General features: G+C 38.0%; 2 protein-coding genes across 5 annotated transcripts in view; one reads left to right on the top strand and one right to left on the bottom strand.

Annotated features, from left to right (window-relative positions):
- Positions 1-5,982, bottom strand: part of ctsa (cathepsin A) — a 14,115-nt gene extending 8,133 nt beyond the window's left edge. The window contains exons 1-11 of one of the 2 annotated variants that reach the window (XM_081381627.1): positions 5,869-5,982; positions 5,472-5,632; positions 5,262-5,373; positions 5,095-5,145; positions 3,412-3,498; positions 3,136-3,291; positions 2,953-3,044; positions 1,671-1,755; positions 1,483-1,574; positions 1,317-1,395; positions 34-182 (exon numbers count right to left, since the gene is read on the bottom strand). In XM_081381627.1, the coding sequence (XP_081237753.1) occupies positions 34-182; positions 1,317-1,395; positions 1,483-1,574; positions 1,671-1,755; positions 2,953-3,044; positions 3,136-3,291; positions 3,412-3,498; positions 5,095-5,145; positions 5,262-5,373; positions 5,472-5,632; positions 5,869-5,871 (1,067 nt within the window). In that variant the 5' untranslated portion in view covers positions 5,872-5,982. Of the gene's footprint in view, positions 1-33; positions 183-1,316; positions 1,396-1,482; positions 1,575-1,670; positions 1,756-2,952; positions 3,045-3,135; positions 3,292-3,411; positions 3,499-5,094; positions 5,146-5,261; positions 5,374-5,471; positions 5,633-5,758 lie in introns of both variants that reach the window. The other variant, XM_081381628.1, reaches the window with a different exon arrangement.
- Positions 5,942-16,045, top strand: ncoa5 (nuclear receptor coactivator 5). Of its 3 annotated transcripts, XM_081381623.1 has the most exons (12): positions 5,942-6,077; positions 6,337-6,498; positions 8,514-8,774; positions 8,983-9,090; positions 9,810-9,867; positions 11,029-11,244; positions 11,330-11,442; positions 12,100-12,229; positions 12,321-12,520; positions 13,275-13,479; positions 14,361-14,446; positions 15,171-16,045. In XM_081381623.1, exons 3-12 carry the CDS (start codon positions 8,612-8,614, stop codon positions 15,767-15,769), a joined length of 1,878 nt encoding a protein of 625 aa, XP_081237749.1. In that variant the 5' UTR covers positions 5,942-6,077; positions 6,337-6,498; positions 8,514-8,611; the 3' UTR covers positions 15,770-16,045. The 3 variants fall into 3 exon arrangements, with proteins under 3 accessions (XP_081237749.1, XP_081237751.1, XP_081237750.1); XM_081381625.1 differs by lacking the exons at positions 5,942-6,077; positions 8,514-8,774 and having other exon boundaries at positions 6,343-6,498; XM_081381624.1 differs by lacking the exons at positions 5,942-6,077; positions 8,983-9,090 and having other exon boundaries at positions 6,363-6,498.
- Positions 16,046-23,401: the final 7,356 nt, after the last annotated feature.

The raw sequence follows: 23,401 nt of genomic DNA, 5'->3' as shown, positions 1-23,401 counted from the left end.
GCATTTTGCGTTATTAAAGTCCACTCAACGCACCTGCAGATGACCCAGTCCAAAGCGTTGGGCGAGATGTGGAGGGCAGTCTTCACGAGCGGGTTGTTCAGGTACAGGGTTGATGGGGTAGAGTTGGTGCACGGAGGATCGAGACGCGTAGATTTAAACTGGGCGGCCACATTTTGCAATTTCTGATTCAACAAGAAGATTCATGTGGATTAACCCTCAAACACCATGAGCAGGCTCAGATATTTATTCTTCCTAATACTTAAATTGATATTGCACCCAAAAATGAAAATTCTGTCACCATTTTCTCATCCTCATGTTGTTTCTTTCTTCTGCTGAACACAAATGAAGATATTTTGTAGAATATGGGTAACCAAACAGTTGATGGACCCCATTGACTTACATAGTATTTTTTTTCCTACTATGGAAGTCAATGGGGTCCATCAAATGTTTGGTTACATTTATTCTTCAAAATATCTTCCTTTGTGTTCAGCAAAAGAACAAAATTCATACAGGTTTGGAACAACTTGAGGGCCAGTAAAAGACAATTTAAAAGTACCGTACACCCAAAAATGAAGATGCTGTCATTTTTTACTGACTCATGTTGTTACAGTAGTATTAGTAGAGGTAGAGATTTAAATGTCATGTCAGCACCTGAGGCTTTTTTCAAGGCAAAAGCCGAGTTACAAGATGCACAAGAAAAAAAAAAAGAAAAAAAAAACATATATATATGACGTTTTACAAATACATACATTTCTGGTAAAACATTGTTACAAAACCCCAAACTGTTCTTACTGTAAATCCCATACACATGCACTTTCACATCTTCAAACAGGAGTGCTGTGTCTGATTACGAGACACACGAGACCCAATGGTGTTTAACATTACTTGTGTCACAGTTTGATTATGCAAATGAAGTAAGAGCTACAGCTAATAGGGATATTTTCAGTGAACAATTAAAATAAAACAAGTTATTGTATGACCTCAGTACTTTCAGTGTAAAGAATTGATCATCAAAATTGTTAAAAGAAATTCATACAGGTTTGAAATGACAGTGTATTAGTGAAAATAAATAAGCTATAAAAACAATGCATAAATGAAATACGTGTGCGTGTATGCATGCATGCATGCATGTATGTATGTTTGTATGCAAGTAAATATATACATACACACACACACACACATATTTATATTTTTTATTTTAAATAATGACAGGAGTGTGTATTAGTAATTAACATGTGACAGTTTTCATTTTGAGTTTGACCCTTTAAAAAGAAAGGTTGTCTGTCTAACAGCAACCCACAATCTGGTTTACATACCTTGTTCTGTAATTTGGACCACTGATGGTTGAGGAAGTGGTGGCCCAGGTCTCGGATCACAAATTGGCCATTTTCAAAGCTGGATTCAAAACACAGAACAAAATGACACTGCGACCTTTAAAAAAAAAATCACGTGTAATGTCACATGTAACTGGTTCATGCTCACCTTAGTCTCTCAGGAACACCTCCTGGACACTCTGCATACAGGTTATAGATGTTGAGCCCTGACGAGTACACAATGATTTGAACTGTATTCACCTAAAGAGTTACAGAAAGATAAGAAAAGATGCTGTAAATAAAGAATATAGGACACTTAATGCATCTCAAAACATTTGTAAACACAGTTCAACTTACAGAATTCGAGCAGTTCACATCCTCGCTATTGTAGAAGTTACACACTCCATTCTTGCAGCAAAACGTCTGCAGGTCATTCCACAAGCTAGACAAGAACAAATAAATAAGACATAAAACAACACATACTAAAGATTAAAATACAAAACACACCACACTAAACATGCATAGAGACAGAGCGCAACGCGTCATAATCTGAAGACCACGCCCACCCAGGGGGAAAACAAACCAACCGTCCCCATTGACTTTGCATTGCGAGAGGCTGCCTCCTTGTCATTTCTTGCTTCTAACAAAAGACAGAAAAATGCCTAAAAGCTGCTGTGTGACAAGGTGTACAGCAAACAAGCTAAGGAACCCAGAAATAAGTTTTCATAAGCTGTCGACCCCAAAAAACGAGCGTTTGAGGACATAAAAGTGGATACAGGCTGGAACGAATGGGTAAATTGTGGGATCCTGACACTCAGTATGCACTAAAAATACACTACATCTGCAGTAAGTTAAACATTTGGTCACTGGTGAGTCAAATATCCAAATGTCTGTTTTATATATTATATTTCTGTAAGATAAACTATCCTGTGTTGCCGATTACGGTCTCCTCCAGCGGACGTACGTTAGTTCTCAGAGTAATGAGACACGTGACGCTCTGTCTCAACTGCCTGTATCCACTTTTATGTCCTAAACACTCGTTTTTTGGGGTCGACAGCTTATGAAAACTTATTTCTGGGTTCCTTAGCTTGTTTGCTGTACACCTTGTCACACAGCAGCTTTTAGGCAATTTTCTGTCTCTTGTTAGAAGCAAGAAATGACAAGGAGGCAGCCTCTCGCAATGCAAAGTCAATGGGGACGGTTGGTTTGTTTTCCCCCTGGGTGTGGGCGTGGCCTAAATGCGCTCTGTCTCTATGAGAAACAGTAATATTCAATTCAATTCAGTTTATTTGCCAGACTCATGTCCAAAAGCCACGCAAGACAGAACAGATAAAAACAAACAAAACAAACAAGCAAACAACAATAATAAAAAGCAAATACAATAATTAAAATACATACAGACATTTCAGCCAATGCACTCTCAGTCTGGATTTGTACCTGGAGCAACTCACTAAGGGATTTGAGAGTGCCACCATGATACTGTTGTTAGACTCATCCAGACGATTCATAAACTTAAACATCAAGTTTCTTAAAAGTGCTTTCAATATGACACCTTTACAGCAAGCATCAATATATAAAATAACAGTGCATGTTCAATAGAGCAACATGAAGAGTCATATTAGGTGAGAAAACACTGTACCTGGTACCAAGAAGCCCATGATAGTATGCAAAATACACCAATGAATTGTCATTTAGCTCATAGCTGGACAAGCCATTTCCAACCGCAATTCCCTACAAGACAGAAATACACACGTCATACAGAATCACATGGATCGAGACACTCAATGTCTCTGGTTTATGGTTATAATGAAGCCCCTTCTACCTTTAAATTGATGCTGCTGTCCTCCATGACTATCTCAGCCAGTGTGGGAATGTAAATGCCCCCGTAACTCTCGCCGGTCAGGAAAAACTCATTCTTGCTGAACTCAGGAAACAACTTGAAAAACGTTTTCACGGCCAAGTAGTTGTTCATGGCCACCTGGAAAAGTCAGCGAGCACATGGTTACCATTTTAGTTTTCTTTGTCCAGTGCAATCAAGCACTATCTGTACTATGCAATGGGATTGTTTCTCTAAAAGGCAATATGATTTGAATCATACCTCTGTGTCATTTGTGGTGTACTTCTTGTCATCCGCGTAGGAGAAGCCGACACCTGCTGGTGACTCCAGGTATAAGACATTTGCAATCTGGAAAAACACCCCATATTTATCTATGTAGACTCATGACTTTCTACATCCAGGTTATAAAATATGCAAAAAAAAAAGTCAATGGACAATGTAAAAAGACACGATGACACACTAGGGGTGGGGGAAAAAATCGATTCTTAGATGAATCGCGATTCGGGACGTGGACGATTCTGAATCGATTCACAAATGTCAAAAATCGATTTTCTAAAAAAAAAAAAAAAAAAAATTCTAATAACGTAACATTGACGGAACGCAAAAGGCGGAACTCTGAAGCGGACGTGCACGTGCGCGGACAGTCTGTGGCGTGCACATAACAGAGACGCGCACATAACGGACGCATGATGGCTGAGCGCCAAATGTGCAATGCCAGTCACAAAAAGTTACATTTTGACTAAGTTACTCTCTGCAGATGTTCATTCACTTTCTTTGTATAAGCTGTTTTTGATTGTGGTATACAGCAAACATTTCAAGTCATAACTCTTTATTATTTAGTTGTGTACTATAAGTCAAGAGCGACTTTGTATGTTACTAATTATTCAGAATATGCATAAGTCCACAAGCATTATATGTTATGATAGCTTCTGGTACATAATTCGCTATTTTTGAACGAAAACTGTTTGTGAATTTGCTACAGCAAAATGTTTTTTTTTTTTTTGTATGAAGGATTATATTGCTAATTGGAACTAACAAGAGGATGTTGGTTAGAAGTCTATTATTAAATGCTAACATTTACTATGCTAGAGATTCAGAATATGCTGAAGTTTGTATTAATTTACTACAAGTAACGTTATGCTGCTAGTACAAGCACACATTTATTTCCCTGTTGGTTCTCAGCAATGTTGGGACATATGCTGGCAAATATAACCTTACAGTTGACTTGCCAAATCACTTCCATTTGTTTTATTAATAAAATTAATATAGGAAGTATTAGAAGTAAGTTCGTTATGGGTCATCATAAATACTTTGCTTTAAAAGTACCAAGTAAAAACATTTTTTCAATGTTTTTGATAAAAGGCATTTCCCTGAGAATTGAACTTAATAAATGTGAAAAAGACACTTTAATGTCTGTCATTATGTTTGTCATTCTGTATAGCAAAGCAGATGAGAGTAGATCATGATCAGAAACCTGATTAGAAATCATTATGAATAAAATCGAATTGTTTTGAATCGAAAATCTTTTTGAATCGAAAATCGATTTTGAATCGAATCGTGGCCTCAAGAATCGGAATCGAATCGAATCGTGAGATGGTAAAAGATTCCCACCCCTATGACACACTGTTGTTTCTTTATTTGGATGAACACCGAAACGTCTTGTCGTTTCTTTTCATGTAGTCCAATGATTTAAAAAAAAAAAAGTGTTTGTTAGCACACCCTTTATTTAATACAATAAAGCCAGTTTGCTATAGCCAAGAATATAAGAGCATTGGAGCATGTGACTGGATAAAGGAAGTGTCATAGTCCAGTAACCAAAAATGCTGCTTAAGATGAAAACTGGCCCTGAGACTTCCTCAATTCACATCATAGCAATTACTCATTTGGTAATGCTGGAACACTTTTTTATTTTTAATTTTTTTTTATTAAAGACAGAACCCATACCTTGTTCCAAGAATAAGGATTATATTCTAGAGTTGCTCCATCATCTTGTATCTGTAAAAAAGAAAGAGAACTACATGTACATGCATACATACACACATACATATATAATAAAAAGCATTTGTCTTTTAAATAGTATGGTTATATAATGAAGTGCTGTGACTTCTCACCAGATAAGGTCCGTGCTCTGTGAGCAAACCATCCATGGAGCTGCATCCTGGTCCTCCGTTAAGCCACAGAACAACCGGACTATTGGCCGGATCTTTCTGAGACTCAACAAACCTGATCAAGTGGAGCAGAACACATTAACGCTGGACAATTACATATGGGAAATTTAGGAATTTTAAAAATGAAAGTGAAAATCAGCCAGTCCTACTGACCAGTAGTGGAGGTGCTTGTTGTCTGCTACATTGAAGTATCCAGAATAATGCTTGAAGCTGGGCTGTTTTGAAAGTCCAGGCAGATATTTGATTTCATCTGCATCTGGAGCTCCAGAAACCACCAGCACCCCCAGCAACAAACACACCAACACAAGATGCATCTGAAACACAGCAACACTTACTGACCTGACCTCACAATAAATGAAACATCACCAATTATAACAATCTGAAGCAAAAGTGTCACCAAAAACCAAAGGGAAAACTGTATAACCTTTTATGTAACTAACCAGGAAATTAAGTGTTTATCCTATATGACGGTGGAAATCAAAACAGAAGAAGGAGGCACGTGTTATTTAGCAAAAGACAGTTATCCATAGTGTTATTATTTTAGTCTTACCATTCCAGGTGTGGGAACAAAAACGTAAACCGACCAGTGAAGTGTTTAAGTAGACCCAAATTCATGTGACTTCAACTTTCCCGTGATTAGGTCACATGATGGTTTTCGTCAACCGTTTCAAAATAAAAGTGTATATTAAAACGCACAAAGAAACCGAAAACTGTCTTATATATAAAAATATCTATTTCTCTTTTCATATTACTATTGAGGTTAGTATTGGACCTTGGATACCTTATACATTTTGTGTTTGTGCTGTTCCGTAAGTAAGTAAATGATTAATTCATAAATGATACATGTATTTTAATTGTCTAATGTATGGCATATATCATGTTCTTCCTATTTTTTATTTTATTTTTGCATTTGTAAGTCTGTTCAAACGGAAATTAAAGATGTTTTTTTCTAAGGATAATTGTTTGTGGCTCAGTTCACAAAGGAACTTTAGCGCAGGTACTTTTATTTTGAAAACAGCGCCATCCACACCGTCTCTCTAAGCGATTCGCACGCAGTTCCGAACAGGATCATCCCCGCAAGGTTGCGGCAATTTTGCAGCAGAACATTCATTGTGATTATTTGCTCAAACAGGGCGACGCAGGAAAATCGCCGGATATATTCCAGGTTCACATGGTAACGGTAAGGATTTGATCCGACAAAACTCTTCTCAGGAATGTGAAATTCTGGAGCTCCCCACTGCATCCATTGTTAGAAAATGTAAGCTAGTTTGCTAGCTGACCTATTAGTCGAAGCATCAATTATTATTTTTTGATTGTTAAATGCCGTGAAGCTAGTTTTGGTTCTAAGAATGCAATGTTCGAATCGGTTCAACAACGCGACGAGTAAAAAAAACTCACACGAACGAATTTCAGAGCAGCGGAGCATCAACTGTGTGGAGTTATGGAGCAACATGGCGTCCTTTCGAGAACCACACCAGGCAAAGTGCGCGCGGTCTTCCCTGCAGCTTTTATGTGTGCAGAATATGTGCAATCTGCATCTTTTTCTTGTGAATACGCGGTTTATATCGTTTGCAGTAATATTTGTGCATTCTTTTACGCGGTTTGATTTTGACCGACGCCGCTGCACGGTCACAAAATGGCGGAAGGGTTGTTGTGGCGCTGACGGGGTTTCGCGCGGTCCGTTTTCTGTGGCTCTGCTTTTTTGAGTAGTAAGAAGTCCTGTAAATAAGACAATGGAGGCTGATAGACAGTGTAACAATTAAAATATTGAATTGCAAGAAATTTTCACCGTTGCAGTTTATTGTTTTGACTCTGAACAACGTGAGACTAGCAGGAAATGGTTTGTTTAGCCTATGGCTGTTCACCTTAACAAATTTAAGTTTTAATATTAACGTATTAAATATTTTAATAGAGTGTCAAAGTCCTGAATCATAATTGTAACTTTTTAATATTAAGCCCGTAAACACTATAGAACAGTAAAGTATTATATGTAAATATTCTGATTTAGAATATTTGCATATAATTAGTTCAAATGTTTATAAAAACAATTGAACTAATCCTGATGCCATATTGAGAAATGTATTAAGAAATGCTGTCAGATATATTTTCTTTCTGTCCCAATCTCGTTTTAACCGTACAATACATTGTATATCTTGTGATTGACAATATATCAATCTGAATTACACTGTTTTTCACTCTCCATTGTTGGATTTTTCAGACTTTGATATTCTTGAGGAAAAACCCCAAAAACGTTTAAGGTGGAACGGCCAACATTTGTCTGGTAAGGTGTTGCACAGCTTTGGAAAAAGAGTATCATGATTGTTTTGCAACTTGCCAAAATGTCACAGATGAGAACTCTGAAGCGGACCACAAAGACTACAGCATCCGTGAGCTCTTATCTTCCAACATGCACAATAACGAGTGGGCCAAGAAACTGCTTGACGATTCCTTTCGGATGATTTCTTTCATCATCATATTCTTCAAACATCGCCTTCTATGTTGTGGATACCGACATAAGCCATTTTTTAAAAACTTTGAACAACCTGCAAGTGATTTTTGGGGAGCATTTTATGTTTATCCCCATGAACGTTTGTCTATTTGGTTGGCACAATTCAAGATTTGTTGGTTGCCTTCAATGCCAAGGTCCCAATATTTTCCGTCGTGTGTTCCTTGGAAACATGTTTGTGGTCGGTTCATCCAACAGGTTTTCCTTTCGTCTTCACCCACAATTTTTCATCAAATACTTGAGAAGTATTTCATTTAAAAAGCGGCGAGCGCAATCTGAGCTGCGTGTTTGCATGAGAATGTTACGGAGATGAAGCGAGCTGGACAACTCTAGGCCTCCTGCGATCAAGGGCTCACAAGACAATTTTTTCAACGTTTTATTTAGTAAATAACCGTGTTTTTGTCACTTAATCCGGCAGCAAAACACCACGTATGATTTACACTGTACTTAAAAAATTCTACCTGTTGTGAAGGCTCTCAAGTTTGTCTTTAAAGTCAACATGTAGATTAGAAAAAGTAGATTGGTTGAATGATTATTCATTCAGGCCTGAATGTGCATTAAAGTAAATCTGGTCAATTTTCATTTCATGTTGACTTTCAAAGACTTCTGCAGTGTTTTGTTACTTTGCCCAGACATTTTACCTCTGGAATCTCTCTTTTCTTACATGTCGATGCATCGTCAAATTCAAGACCTTGGGGGAAATATAGCTAATCAAATAGTCTTGTATCTAAAATCAACTGCAAGCGTTCCTTGAAACCGGGCCATTGAACCTAAAGCTCGTAGAGGCATGTCGCACAGAAGAAGTCGGAGTGGTACGCCACCCTCGTACACCACCAACAGCAATGACCCTCGTGACCTGGAGCGAAGGATTTTTGTTGGAAATTTGCCCACGGCGCACATGGCGAAGAAGGACATGGAGGATCTGTTCAGGCCATATGGGAAAATACAGGGTTAGTAGCGTATAAATTCAACGACTTATTTAGACGTTTCGGAAAAATAGTAGCCTATTTTATAGTGTTCGCTGCAGTTTTAATTTGTTTTATCCACCGTTCTTTAGACTTTAGTTGCGATTTTCAGAAAGCAAGGGAAGCTTAGGCCAAAAATCCACCAACAAACGCCTTTTTTTGCGTAAAACGAAATGATTGTTCCCTTTTTCAGCTTTGTCCCTGTTTCGTGGGTACGGATTTGTGCAGTTTGAGCGAGTGGAGGATGCCGAGGCTGCTAAAGCCGGACATAACGGTCGAATTTATAGAGGTTATAAACTAGGTAAGGTCTGATTTGGTATTTAAACATTGAAGTAATTTGAGCAGTTTTTACATCTAAGTTTTTAAATTTTAACTTCAGATCAATAAGACTTAGGACCAGTTAATTGTATGATTCTAATTTTACTGTAATAACTGCAATGTGGTGAATCTAATAAAGCCAAACTTTAACTTCAAATATGATCCTTATGTTAATTGCATATTAGGGTCTAGTTTTTCTGAGTTTTTGTTTATTTGACGGTATAAATAAAAGCTATAAATTCAATTGGCACTTTTCACAAATAGATTACATACTGACTTTTTGAAATCCCAATGTTTTCCCATTCCACTGGTTCTTTTTGTCTGTAATTATAATCTTGTTAATCGCGGTACAATGGTATTGTAATTTTGATGACAATGGTTTTTGATCCATTTTTAGTTCACTGGCCCATTACACTATTCGTGCAAAGTTCCAGTTATTGTTGGTGGTTTAGTCGAGGTATTTAATAAGTGTTAAGTGTTAATAAGTGACGTACACAGGTTCACTAGATCCTTAACTGCTTTTTTTCCCCACATTGTAGTATTTACTTTCAACTACTATTGAAACTTTGGAAATGCTTATAATTTAAACGCAACAATGTTAAATGTTCATCCTCTCAGTAAAAAAACAACAAAAAAACTCGTTTGGCTCTGAAATATTTCCGTCTTTTGTCATGTTGAACGTTTGGATTGGTTTATTTTCAGATGTAAATATGGCAGCGGAGAGACGACAGAATAAATCCAGGTCAAGCCCTCCACGCAGGTAAAGTATCGTTGGGATTTTTGCTAATGAAGACGACATCTATCGAGAATTTTGGTAAACGTTTTTTCCCTCCACAAAGGAATTCATCGAAAGAGCTAGAGTACATCAATATCATTGTCGGGTGCGCAAAATCGGTTCAGTCAATATTTCTCGTGGCTATTCGATTTTTAGTTTTGTTCTATTTTTTATTTTTTTCCCTTTTCCTCACTTTTAGTTGTATCAGAATTAACTGAAATAAAGTTGAAAGGGTAATTTGAGTGCGTTTCCCTTGGTGTGTCTGTGTCTAAACGGTGTGTTGCTCATTCTGTTCTCTTACTATGCACAGCTTTCAAAATCGTCAACCTGGCAATCGCTGCTTCCTTCTTAAAACATACTCAAAATCCTAATTATTTCATGTGTTCAGATGGGACGGAAACAATTAAAACTAATAATTTAAGCAATTTCAGTCGTTCATTCAATTGTTGGATGATATTTATATTTGGAGGTGGTTTGTCTTTCCAGTCAATTCTTCATCACCTCCTCGATTTTAAAAAGAAAATAACTTTATTGCACTGACCTGGAACAGAGTTGGTTTATTCTTATCAAGTTTTAAATTAAAAACCCATGTTCCAAGGCTTAATTTAAGTAGAAAAATGATTTTGATTTGACAAAATAAAAAAAAAGCATTATTATCACCATGTGAATCCTGCTGCTCTTTTTTTTTTTTTTGACATAAATTTGACTCAATGGAACTAAAGGATACTAATGGAAACCCTAAAAAAGATATTTGCCATTACATTCGTTTTTGGAGAGAGCTATATTCAGAGTTTGCAACAGAGCATTTTTTTAAAAAGCGAAATGAAGTGAATTTTGCGAAAGATAGGACTAATAAATGGCACCACCCTCTCATTTCTGTGCTCTCCCGCAACAGTGTCTGGCTGTCGCAAAACTCTGAAAGTGTATAAATGAATGAGATTTTCTGAAAGCGTATAAATGAATGAGATTTTCTTGTAGAAATGATTTGTTTTACAGTTTATCAGTTTTTTTAAAGTCTTCTTTGTGTTTACCATTTGACTAACAGTTTTTAAGTACTTTATGATAAAATTAGTTGTCTAATAGAGCTGTTTTGGGGCTAAAGTGTTTAGTTGGCATGTGTTGACTAGGTGTGTTTTGTCTGTTCAGGCCATCCAGCGCTTACGGGGACAGTCGAGAGCCCCGTCCTCGTTCTCGGTCCCCGGTGCATGGGCGAGATTCTCGAGACCACCGTGAGAGTCGAGAGATGAGGGGGGATAGTCGTGAGCCACGTCCCGGTCCACCTCGTGATCATGAAGCTCGAGCCCCCCCGGCCGAAGACAGATACAGGGCGTCAGAGACCAGGGAGAAAGATCCTTCCTACAGGTGCACACACAATGCATTTGGTTTATTTTGTAGTTTTGCATTTAAATCACTTTTCCTCATCTAAACAATATTACTGTTTCCACAGAGAGGAAGGTTACGACCGTTATTACCGTGGAGATTACGACTATTATCGGAAGAAAGAGGAGCCGTACCCAGAGCGCTTCAGAGAACCCTGGAATGGCAGGAGAGAGTCAGAGGGTTGGTTTGACATTTACAACTGTTCTGAAATAAAGCTAATATTTTGCTTGAAGAAAATTCATCCCGTTTTAAAGATCAAGTTTTTTTTGTATTGTGACGAATTTAAGAAAATTCAACATGTATCTATTTAAATAAACGTCAATGAAAGGCAGTACAAAAAATGCTATTATTGTTTTTGCATTAAGGTAATGAGAATTTTGTGAAATGTATTATGAAAATATCACAATGGAAAAAATCTTTAACATATTTAAATATTAGTAACACTTTATTTGACAGTGTCCTTGTTACATACACTTACCATAGTAATAACAGTAAAATATGCATAATTGTATCCAACTAACCCTCAACCAAACCCTAACCCTATAGTAAGTACATGTAGTTGCTTAATATTACTCAGTACTTAAATATATAATTACACTGTAACAATGACACCATAAAATAGTGTAACCAAAATATTCAATACACTCACATTCTTGGGTTTTATTGAGTTTTCCTAAGTAGTGTTTTATTTGTGGTAGTGATAATGCTCTTAACAGTCATCGTTAGCAGCATTGGGAATTCAGTTGGCTTAGTTTATGGTGGAACAAAGTTTAATTGATATGTGCACAGTTTTGCTCACAGAAGGGTTTTGCTAAGTGTTTAGTGTTGATTTTACAGATGAGCGAGTGCGTCCCGAAGAGCGCCGTAGGAACGAACTTTACCGTCAATATTATGAAGAGCTGCAGAGGCGCTATGACGCTGAGAGACCAGTGGATTGCTCCGTCATAGTCGTCAACAAGCTGCAAAAGTGAGTCCTGCGACTACATTTCTTAGAGCATCTTTAACAAGAAATGATTTCTTAGAGACACTGTCATTTTCTGCTCTGCGCTTGTGTGCAGGGAATATGCTGAGACGGTGGGCAGGAAGGTTCGGGATCTGGGTATGGTTGTGGATCTCATCTTCCTGAATACTGAAGTATCCTTGACCCAAGCCCTTGAGGATGTAAGTCGGGCTCGTACACCCTTTGCCATTATCATCACCCAGCAGCACCAAGTACATCGTTCCTGTACCGTCAACATCCTCTTTGGGACCCCGCAAGGTATGTATCCTTCCACAAAGAGTTTGATATTTAATGCCAATTTACTTGCATATCAGCGTTAAGCTGAAAAATCCAATGGGACACCTATATTCTTGAACGAAAACCACTAGCAAAACACTCTTAAAGGGATACTTCACCTATTAGCATTATGCTTTGTATCAGTAGAAACCCGGTGGTATGTTGGAATGACCGTGCTTCCTTCCCTCATGTCCCCCTGAGATGAGAGATTTCTGTATTGTGTGTCTAAAAAAATAAATAAATAAATCATCATTTAGCTCATCAGAGGCTTTTTCTGTCCAGAGGCGAGAGACTCCAGCCAGTAGGAGGAGCTCGTTCTGCATGTCTTCAACCCGCCCATAGGGGGATCTCACGATAAAACGCCGTCTTTTCAGTTTCGAGTCACTAGTAGCCTAGGTGTATCATTTCTTCCGACACTGCCCTCTGTAACCGGTAGGCGTGGCTTGGGAGTGTCCTCGTAGGGCAGCGAAGCAAGTGCATTCTGGGAGTTGTTGTCTTTCAACCACATGAGACAAAAATACATTTTCTGGCTTTTCTCAGTGTAGAAGGCACCAACTTCTAAAATAATGTCACATTTCTACTACATAAATGACCTAATTTAAATACACATTCATCTTTCCAGCGGTGAAATATCCCTTTAAAATACAATAGTGTATGTTCGTACTGCACTCCACTCTGACTACAATCCATTTAAGCTATATTGAATGTTTTACCACAAGATCCCTTTCTCCTGCAGAGCACAGGAACATGCCCATGCAGGATGCCATGGTGCTGGTGGCCCACAACTTTGAATCCTTTAAAGTTGAACACCGCACTAAAGAAAGGGACGAGATTGCGAGGAAGGCAGCCAAGATGGCCGATGATGTGCTGATGAGAGAACACGAGAGAGAGGGCCATCCCGTCTCCCTTCTGACCCCCATCACACTGCTGTCGGAGGGCAGGTACGTCAACAAACACTACCGTTCAAAAGTTTGTGGTCTGTAAGATTTGTAATGTTTTTGAAAGAAGTCTCTTCTGCTCAGCAAGGCTGCATTTATTTGACATATTTTGAAATATTACAATTTAAAATTCAATTTAGTGTATTTTAAAATTCAATTTATTCCTGAATTGTCAGCATCATTAGTCTTCAGTGTCACATGATCCTTCAGAAATCTTTCTAATATGCTGATTTGCTGCAAACTTGGAATGGTGGTGTAAATAGTGGTGCAGGCATGACCTCAGAATCTGGAAGACTAATTTGGTTTCATAATAGGCTTTATTTTCCTCAAATAGAAAAATCCTATGGTAATCATAACATGATACTTTGGCGTTTTGTTCTACAACGTTAACTGCACAGTGCACACATTCACCCCGAACTGCCTTATCTAGTTACTTATTAAAAATGTGTTTTCAAAAATGAACAAAATTTGCATCTTCTTTGGGTATGTATATATTACGTTGTAGAATAAAACAAAGTATCATCAAGTTATGTTTCACCACAGGCTTTATTTTACACGCAAATTGAAAAACCTCATTATAAAACACCATAGGAAAACCTCAAAGGACCCAGCGGTGAATTAGACTTCCGGGTTCTGATGTCAGACCTCTTGTTAGAATTTACAGGAGTAGTTTGAGGAGTAATTTGTTCTATCGAAATTTGTTTCTTTGTTTACCTGAATAATAATTACTAGAAAAAGAAAAGAAAAAGTTTGCTTAAAGGTCACATGCCATTTGCTTTAATTTAAGTTCATTAAAATATGTATATTATCTAATTTTCATTTATCGAAATTTGCATGGAGAATCTTGAAATTTTATTTAATTGTATTAAATTTTCATCTCTCAGGTTTATGACTCCAGATGAGATGGCAAGGCTAATTGACTACCTGAGAGACAAACGTGATCGTCTTGTCAGAAGCGGTACTGATGCAGGTAACTTCATTAGTTCTCATCTCAATGTTGTATTTTTCTGCGTTCACGCCATGTCATAATTATCGTAACGATTCTGAACTACGGAGCTTTATTTACGGTAACTGACATGGCGTGAACGCACCTTTACACTTTACCAATCAAGGCTTACCTTTCACTGTTTTTGGCCACTTTTGACTGGCACTGTACTAAAATATACACAGAAATAATATTGCTACTGTATTATAATATGCACATTAATATTATCAGCCGATATATCAATATCAGGCTTTTTTAAATTCCCTAATATCGGCATCGCCCCCCAAAAATCCATATCAGTCGGGCTCTACACTTTACCAATCAAGCCTTACCTTTCACTGTTTTTGGCCACTTTTGATTGGTACTGTACTATAATATACACATTAATAATATTGGCCGATATCAATATCAGGCTTTTTTTACTCCCTAATATCGGCATCGGCCCCCAAAAATCCATATCGGTCGGGCTCTACACTTTACCAATCAAGGCTTACCTTTCACTGTTTTTGGCCACTTTTGACTGGTACTGTACTATAATATACACATTAATAATATTGCTACTGTATTATAGTACACATTAAATAATATTGGCTGATATATCAATATCGGCTTTTTTAACTCCCTAATATCAGCCGCCAAAAGTGCATATCGGTCGGGCTCTACACTTTACCAATCAAGCCTTATCGTTCACTGTTTTTGGTCTCTCAAGGTTCACAACTTCCTTCTGCGTCCCTCGAACCCTCTCAGACGACACAGGCTTTATCGGCGCCAGCTCAACCCACGTACTCCAGCCTGAGCCTCCATTCCACCCATCTGACCCCTACATCGGCCGCGGCCCCCACCGCCGCCAGCCAACAGCAAGAGCTCCAGGCTAAAATCCTCAGCATCTTCAACAGCGGCAGCGGCGCATCTTCAGTGTCCAGCCCGGTTCAGGCTCCCCAAACACAGGGTTACGGCTCCAGCCTCGGCCCTCAGAGCGTCGGCCTCCAGTCTTCTCACGGTGTCGCCGGCATACCCAAAATAGCTGCGGTCCAGCCTCAGAGCATGATGAACCCTCGGGCGACTCTAAGGCCCCCTGGTGCTCGTATGCCGGGGCCGACGGGCCCTCCGAGACCGGCTGTCACCGCAGGCACTGGGATCAACTTCGACAACCCCAGCGTGCAGAAGGCCTTGGATACGCTCATCCAGAGCGGCCCCATTAACCACTTGGTGAATATGGGATCTGCGGGGCAAGGGCAGCGGCCGTCGCAGGGAATGGGCCAGAGCATGGAGCCATCGCCCATGTCACATTATTCCCGCCATTACTGAAATTATTCAATTTGATAAGAATCGAGAAGTCGGCGTTGCTCTGAATCATCGTAAATTATTCTTTTTTTTGGTTCCTGTGTCACTTGTGACGCATTGTGTGAAGTTTTACGGTTTTATGTTTCTTTTTACTCTAATGTGTTAGATGAAACCTTTACAGAGCATGATTGTGTAATGCATCAATAGATGGGGGAAAAAACATTTCTGTTGTTTTATATGGAATTTGTGCATTGTATATACCAGCCAACTTCTGAATTAATAAATTCATTTTTAGATACAAAAGTTCTCGACTCTCTTCAATTTGTTCCACAGCTTTTTATTGTTTCTAAACTAAAGGCTGAAAGACACAACCTTTGCCCCAATGTGCAGTCTGGACGCACCAACGTTAATTGCTGAAAATAAGAGGGTCTGTAGATTTTGGCAGTCAGAATTCATAGAAAATTGCAGTGTGTGATTTTTGTTGTTTTAAACTGATTGCTAAATTATTTGTCTTGCGCTCCTACACTTAAATAGATTCTTTACTCGTATCAATAGTTTATGAAGAACATTTAACATTCATGAAATCTTTGTAGTGGAAATTAAAATGTTCTCCACACTAAGAAAAAAATGGTTCTGTTAAGAACTGTTCATTCCTGCGACCCGCATTCATTTCAACACAATTGAGTGAAAAGAAAATAAAAACAATTAAATCAAAGTTGACAACACACATATAACAAGTTCATATATCACACTACGTTTAAAATATTTGTCGTGGAATAATGTAATCTGACCAATTCATTAAAAAGTAAGATATCTACAGTAGTCAACATTTGAAGTGGATCAAAACTGTTCATCAAAATTAAACAATACCTGTTCTTGTCTTAGGACAACTTTGATTAAATTTTTCGATCCACTTCAGATGGATTCAAACTGTATTTTGAACACCGATATTGTCCTAACCAACATATTTTCCCAGTTCTTTGTCTATTTCTGCAGCATCATGTTAGGAAACACAGCTCAAATATCAAAATCCTGCTCCACATGTCATTAAACATCAAATAAGATCAGATTCACTGTCACCATTTTCACTTTCAGTGTGGAAAAATTATTTGTTGCTGGAAATGATGCCTTGTTTACATTAAATGCCAAATTCATTGTTGTTTAACGGTAAACAAAAGTTTGCTACTTTAATTCAGTAAAACACTATTACTGGAATATGACTAAATTAAGTATAAACAGTATTTAGATTCATTAAGGAAGATCTCAACACTTACCGTCTCTGCTCAACAAACGCTGCTTTGGTGAACTTGAATCAATTGATTTTGCGCCGGAAAACTGGAACAAACACTTCAAAAGAATTGACTGAGAAATGAATCAGAACATGAGAGGAAACTGGACTCAAGATGATGTGAATCGGTTTGTTTCGATATATTTTCAGCACTTCTTTCAGGAAAATGTCTTTAAATCACAGCCAGATCAGATCTGGGAGTCTATACTAATGACCTCATGATATGAATCAGGTGTGTAACATAAATGACATCCAAACCGTGGAGTGTTAGGAACCTCAGATCCAGAATTGAGGAGAACAGCCTGCTGGGAATAAAGACTCCATCAAATAATCCGTAATAAAATGGTATTCGTTTATTGCATTTTGTGCTGACAAATCTATAAAATGGAATGGGAGTTTTGCAGAAGCCATAGAGATAAAGCATTTGAAATGTAAGATAAAACTACATTATTTTCTTTATGTACCATGAAACACAATAGAGAATACTCATTATTTATCTTTTTAAAATATCCAACTTACACTGACACAGAAAATAAACACCTCAACACTATATTTACAGGACCCTCGTCCACCCTTGCCTGTGGTCCCAGATCCGCTGTGTGTACGTCACTGTACACACACACACTCACACTCACACACACACGCCACTGAAAAACACACAGGAACACACTACATGGCAATATGACCGTAAAACCCCGAAACAGACAAAAAAATTCTACTTGTGAAAGATCTGAAAATCATTTCTTCTCCACTACATTCCCTTTCAAATGTTCATACAAAATGTTTTCATTTCAAATGAATCAAAAACAAGCCTGAGGGATTCAGCAATTTTCCATGTAAAACTAATGTTCTGATCTAGAATTAACTGCAATATCATTTGCAAAATCACTGAACAGCCCAAAGCGAGCGAGTCGATGACTCTCGCATGCTCTGCAAATCAGCCGTTCAAAGAAGCAAAGCCGAGACAACGGATGATTTTGTTTATTCATTTCACTTATAGCAGTCTCAGATTGTTTGCTTCAGCAATATCGAACTTGCAGCCATGCTGTAATAAAGCAGAAAGGCATAAATATACATAAATATATAAGAAATGGTCCAATCAACTTAGTAGGGGAGTCACTATATATATATTTTTAATACTGTAGCAAATAGTCATTGAAGTTTAATTTAAGTACAAATCTTGAGATAATCATGATTTAAATAAATAAATAAATCAACCATAAGCATTGCACTTTTAGAAGATTCGTAAACACATAGCTGCCAATTTGTGCATTTAAGGCATGATTAGAAACTGGAGCAAATAATAATGATTTTACAGCTTAACATAACAGACCCTCAAGTTTCTTTTTAATTCATTTAGAATGACAGTTTGCACACATCCAGGATAACACAAATAACTTTGGTAATCAGTTCTTTAAATAAACAACTGCAGTAAAAGCAAAATGGTCTTTGTCTTGGCTAAAATACCTATCATAAAAATAGACCCCATTAACCAATCAATATTCATTCACACTAGTGGATCCAAAGAAATCAGTGTGCACAACAAGAACACCAAACATCTGGTAAAAATAAAACACATTTACAATCAAAACAACTGAAATAAACCGGCGTGAACATAATACTGTATATCACAAAACATTTAAATATTTATATTTATATTAGCTTGTTCAGGATAATGTGCATGCGTTGAACAGGACAACGGACCCGGGTCCTGGCTCTATTTCAACTGCTTCTGATGGTTTAGATTCAGATTTCAACATTTGGACCCTATCAGAGCTCGTGGACGGATCGTTCACATGCATGAAGAGCTGTTTCGTTTTCACCAAAGTTACTGGAATGTCAAGCAAAACCTCAGAGAGGTAAACGCCATGGGACTAAACTCTTGAAAATAAAGGTTTCGATACGAACCGAAAGGGTTTTACAGTCTGGTGCCATTTTAAACGGATCGTTCACCCAAAAATGAAACATTTGTCATCATTTACTCGCCCTCCAAACCTGTATGAGTTTCTTCTGTTGAACACAAAAGAAGATATTTTGAAGAATGTTGATGGACCCCATTGACTTTCAGAAAAGGGAAAATGGATGTCAATGGGGACCATCAACAGTTTGGTCATCAACATTCTTCAAAATATCTTCTTTTGTGTTCAGCAGAAGAAACACATACAGGTTTGGAGGGGGAGTAAATGATGACAAATTTTTCATTTTTGGGTGAACGATCCCTTTGAGCTCTTGTTCTTAAGAAAAAGAACCCAGAAACCAAACCAATGATCCGAAGAACCTAACTTTTTCATATAGCAAGATCTTTGCTGAAACTAAAGAACCATCGAACAACCTTTATTTTCAACAACGTAGGATTAAAACAATAAAGCGAGATTCACATATTGTTTTAGTTTTTTTGGGAGAACATCCAGTGGCGCGGGTCAAACTTCAGAACTGTTATTCAGAGCCCTTTTTGTTTCCGAGATGTGTCGAACGCCTCGATATTCCTTGGCAAAGGAATACAGAACACTTGATTTCATTTTTGCTACACACAAGCCAGGCATTTATCGTGAGATGGTGAATAAAGGAAAAAAGATAGACTGTGAATGTGGTGTGTCCAATGTCAGTTTGAATAGAGCCAAGCCCAGCAGTGGAAGCGCTTCTTTAGAGTCTTTAATCGATATTTATACGGTGATCACATCGATACAGTGCTCGTAGGTTTGAAACAGTGAAGGGGTGAAAAGTGGGAGGGAAATGTCACCACATCAACTCGGTGATTCGTATTAGAAATATATCTTCATTTTTCTTTTCTTTTTTTTACATCTACGTATAGTCTTTTTGTAATTTTCAATAAATTACAAGAAATGCTAGAAATTCATGCCAAATAAACAGCAAACACGCACTTTTTAGTAATTTTTTTACAGCATAATAAAATCTGAATGTTCAGGTAGTATGTTACTGCGATACACACTCTCGCCGCTAGAGGCATCAGCGCTGAAATGGATCTGGCATGCTCGTGATTCTGGCAACTCAATCGTCACTGGACGTAAATAACGTTAATTTCGTATAAAGTGCATTTCTATCTCAGCCACCATAGAACAGATGTGACGCACACTCTAGCATACGAAGCGCGCCGATGAACTACATGTTTCAGGACTAGTCAACGAGAAGCAGACTCGTGGGCGAACTAGCAACTAAAAATACTCCATACATACCATTTCCCGTCAAAGTAAATATTGCACGTTACCGTTAAAAACAAAAAAGTTCGTAGAGCATTTTTTCCCGGTGTGTACTAAAAGCGTCCTAACAAACACAACAGGGAACGACGACCCTGTAGCTACAGTGTCTCAAGAGCGATTTTATATACAAAGCCAAAAAACAACTCGCTAATCTAAGTGTACGCGTGACCTGGATATCGTGGCAACAATTTTAAAAAGCTGCCTTGACAATTTTCCAGGAATTGCTCTTTTCACATTACGAAAATCAAACAAACCTGTCCGACACACACCATGCAAACAGGAGTAAATCGTTAAGTGTTCGTCAAAAACATCTTCGCGCAAACTAATCGTCGAAACGTCATTAGAGGCTCAGTCTACGCAGGCAGTACTTCGTTAAAAAAATGTGGCGTTTCGATACACATTTTGCGTTTTGTTCAGATTCAATGAACGTTGTTGTCGTCACTTGAAATTACCACTGTTCAACGAAATGAGGAAATTTAAAAGAAACAAAACATGATAAAGCTGATTATATAAGGCTGAAGTCGTTTATGCAAACTCAGCGTAAACCCCTCCCCTCGTAAATATACCTTTAAATATTTATTCTTTCGCTCTATGTACACGAACAATCCATATCTATTCATACACTAGCAGCAGCATTCATTACTTATGAGAGGTTTCCCCATGTCTAAACATAACATAATCTGTAATATCTTTGTAAACTACTGTATATACTTTCTTACCAGTGAGTTAATTATATGTGTGTGTATATATATATATATATATATATATATATATATATATATATATATATATATATATATATATGCAGTTGTTGGAATCTCTGTAAAAAACAACTATAAAATAGCCTATATCTCTACAAAAATAAATAATGCAATGAATATATGATTTCCCAATTTCACATATATTATGCTCTCAAAAATACAAACTAATCTAAACTATATTTTTCTCTGGTCAAAATAAAGACCAAGGATAATCTCTGGTTAATTTTGCATCTCACTGTTTTGTGATTTGGCTAATACATTACAGTCGCACTGCATAGAGTTCAGATTTATGGATGTCATTTGATCCATCAGGCTTTACTAGTGTCATAACAGCTCAATCTAATGCTGCGTTCACGTCGAACTAGCATCGGAATTACTGTAATTACCAAAGCGACAACTGAGAGTCTATTCTGAAATGTTTATGGCAAATCCAAAACCGCCTAAATTGATCCATATGTGGCTTTGTTGATAATGACAGCAATCTGCTTCTTCAAAATCATATAAATTCACTTCCTGCAACAGCAGAGTAACACAAAATGACATCTCAAATGGAGCTTAAACTGTTAAAGCCACTGCCATTTTGGATGCTTTTATATAAAGTCAGATCCATCATATAATATGATTTGTTGAAGAAATTAGCTTTTTTTAAAGTCTGAAACTCAGTAACTAATAAAATGAATGCAGCACTAGTGTTTAAAGTGGCAATGTCATCAATATTTGTTTCTATTGACAATTTCACATTTTCATTCATATGGCACGAGTGAAATCAAAGTTTGGCAATACAATCAGATGCGATAATACTCTATATATATCTCTGTGACATTTCCGTGCGCCTCACCAAGTTCAATATAGATCTATGATATAGCTAATTTATACAGATTTGTAAATGCAACAAATAGAGAGGTTTTTTTTCATAGCAATATGGGAAAAAAAAACTAAAGAAATGGCCATCTTTCGTTTGCTCAAGGATGCAATTCACACACACACACACACACACACACACACACACACGCACACTTAATGAATCCACGGACTCATTAAATCATTTGTTACACAGTGGCTGTCAGTGCAGGTTGAGTGCTTGTTGGGAAGGGGAGGTTCGGTACCGTAGTACACGTCAAGCCGCCATAGTGAAGCCTGTAGCCGCACAAAACACCCTGACCCTGTAAAGGACAACTCACACCACACCGTCACACACTCGGTCGGGTTATGCCAGATCAGTGCTGGCGTCTGTCGGAGCTTGTTTTCGCCGATTGAACATGCTGAATTTCGATTATCTGAGAAGTGACGTGGTTTAATCTGTCGGCGTCTGATGGTGTTGTGTGAGTTGGCCTTAAGACAACAGCATTTTTTCACCAGAATCTTCGGTTATTTCACAATAAAAATACTACACCAATATTTTATAATGCCTTATACGCTATGTACACTACTTGTAGTGGCTGAGTACTTTTTTTTTCTTTCTCTGTCTTTTTTTTTTTAGCTCATTCTTTTGCTAATTACAGTGTTGGTTACACTGATAGACTCTTGCTCGCTGCTTTGCTGTCAAGCAGAGAGTCGCACACCCTGCCAGCCTGGTTTTTGGCACATATTGTGACTGTATTTGGCAGGGGAATAGCTAGGAACGACCGGAAACATGGAGGAGGTCGATGAGACTAAACAAATACAGAAACACAGGTCTTTGTGCAGAGGAACCCGCTTAAAGTCAACGTGAAATGCCGTTCGCAAACCATTTAACTTCCGTAATACGACACACTCCCCAAGCGAACCTCGGGAAGATATCTAAAAAATGGGCGAGAGATTTGAAAAATAAGATGGATAGTTTGATATCATGTTGACTTTAAACTTCACATTTCACAGTTCACATTAGTTTTAATCAACTTATTATTAATCTTTTCACATTTAACGAAGCTGCAGACCAATAGGAACGAGTTCAAACCATGAAAATCTTTTCCCCAAGGTTATCAGGAGATCTTTCTTTACCAGAGCAGAAAGATTTCACAGCATCTCTGGCGTAGTTCTGAACGTCGAATCCTTCTTCATTGACGTTGCATGTTCCATCCCGCATCCTCTTCTTTAAAACAAATAAATATAAACAAATCAAGCCCAACCCTCCCGCTGCTTCTGATTGGGCGAGAGCAGTGATTGACAGATGATGCAGGAAAGCTACAGCAGAGGGGGCATTGAACAAATACCCACTGACATCAACAGTGCACTTCACTGAACGGTGAAGTGTGAACGAGAGTAGCGCCAAGAGCGATGTTCGGCCAGTGAGAGCTTGGCAGACCAGTAGAACGAATGAAGCTGGTTGACTGAAGGGAATTCTGGGATATTGCTTGGGTCACACTGGGGAAGGGGGGGCGAGTGGGGTCGGGTGACGTCGACATGTTTC

Source organism: Scardinius erythrophthalmus (assembly GCF_964197995.2).
Source record: "Scardinius erythrophthalmus genome assembly, chromosome: 12".
In the NCBI taxonomy this organism is placed as follows: Eukaryota; Metazoa; Chordata; class Actinopteri; order Cypriniformes; family Leuciscidae; genus Scardinius; species Scardinius erythrophthalmus.
This window is presented reverse-complemented; position numbering and strand designations above follow the sequence as displayed.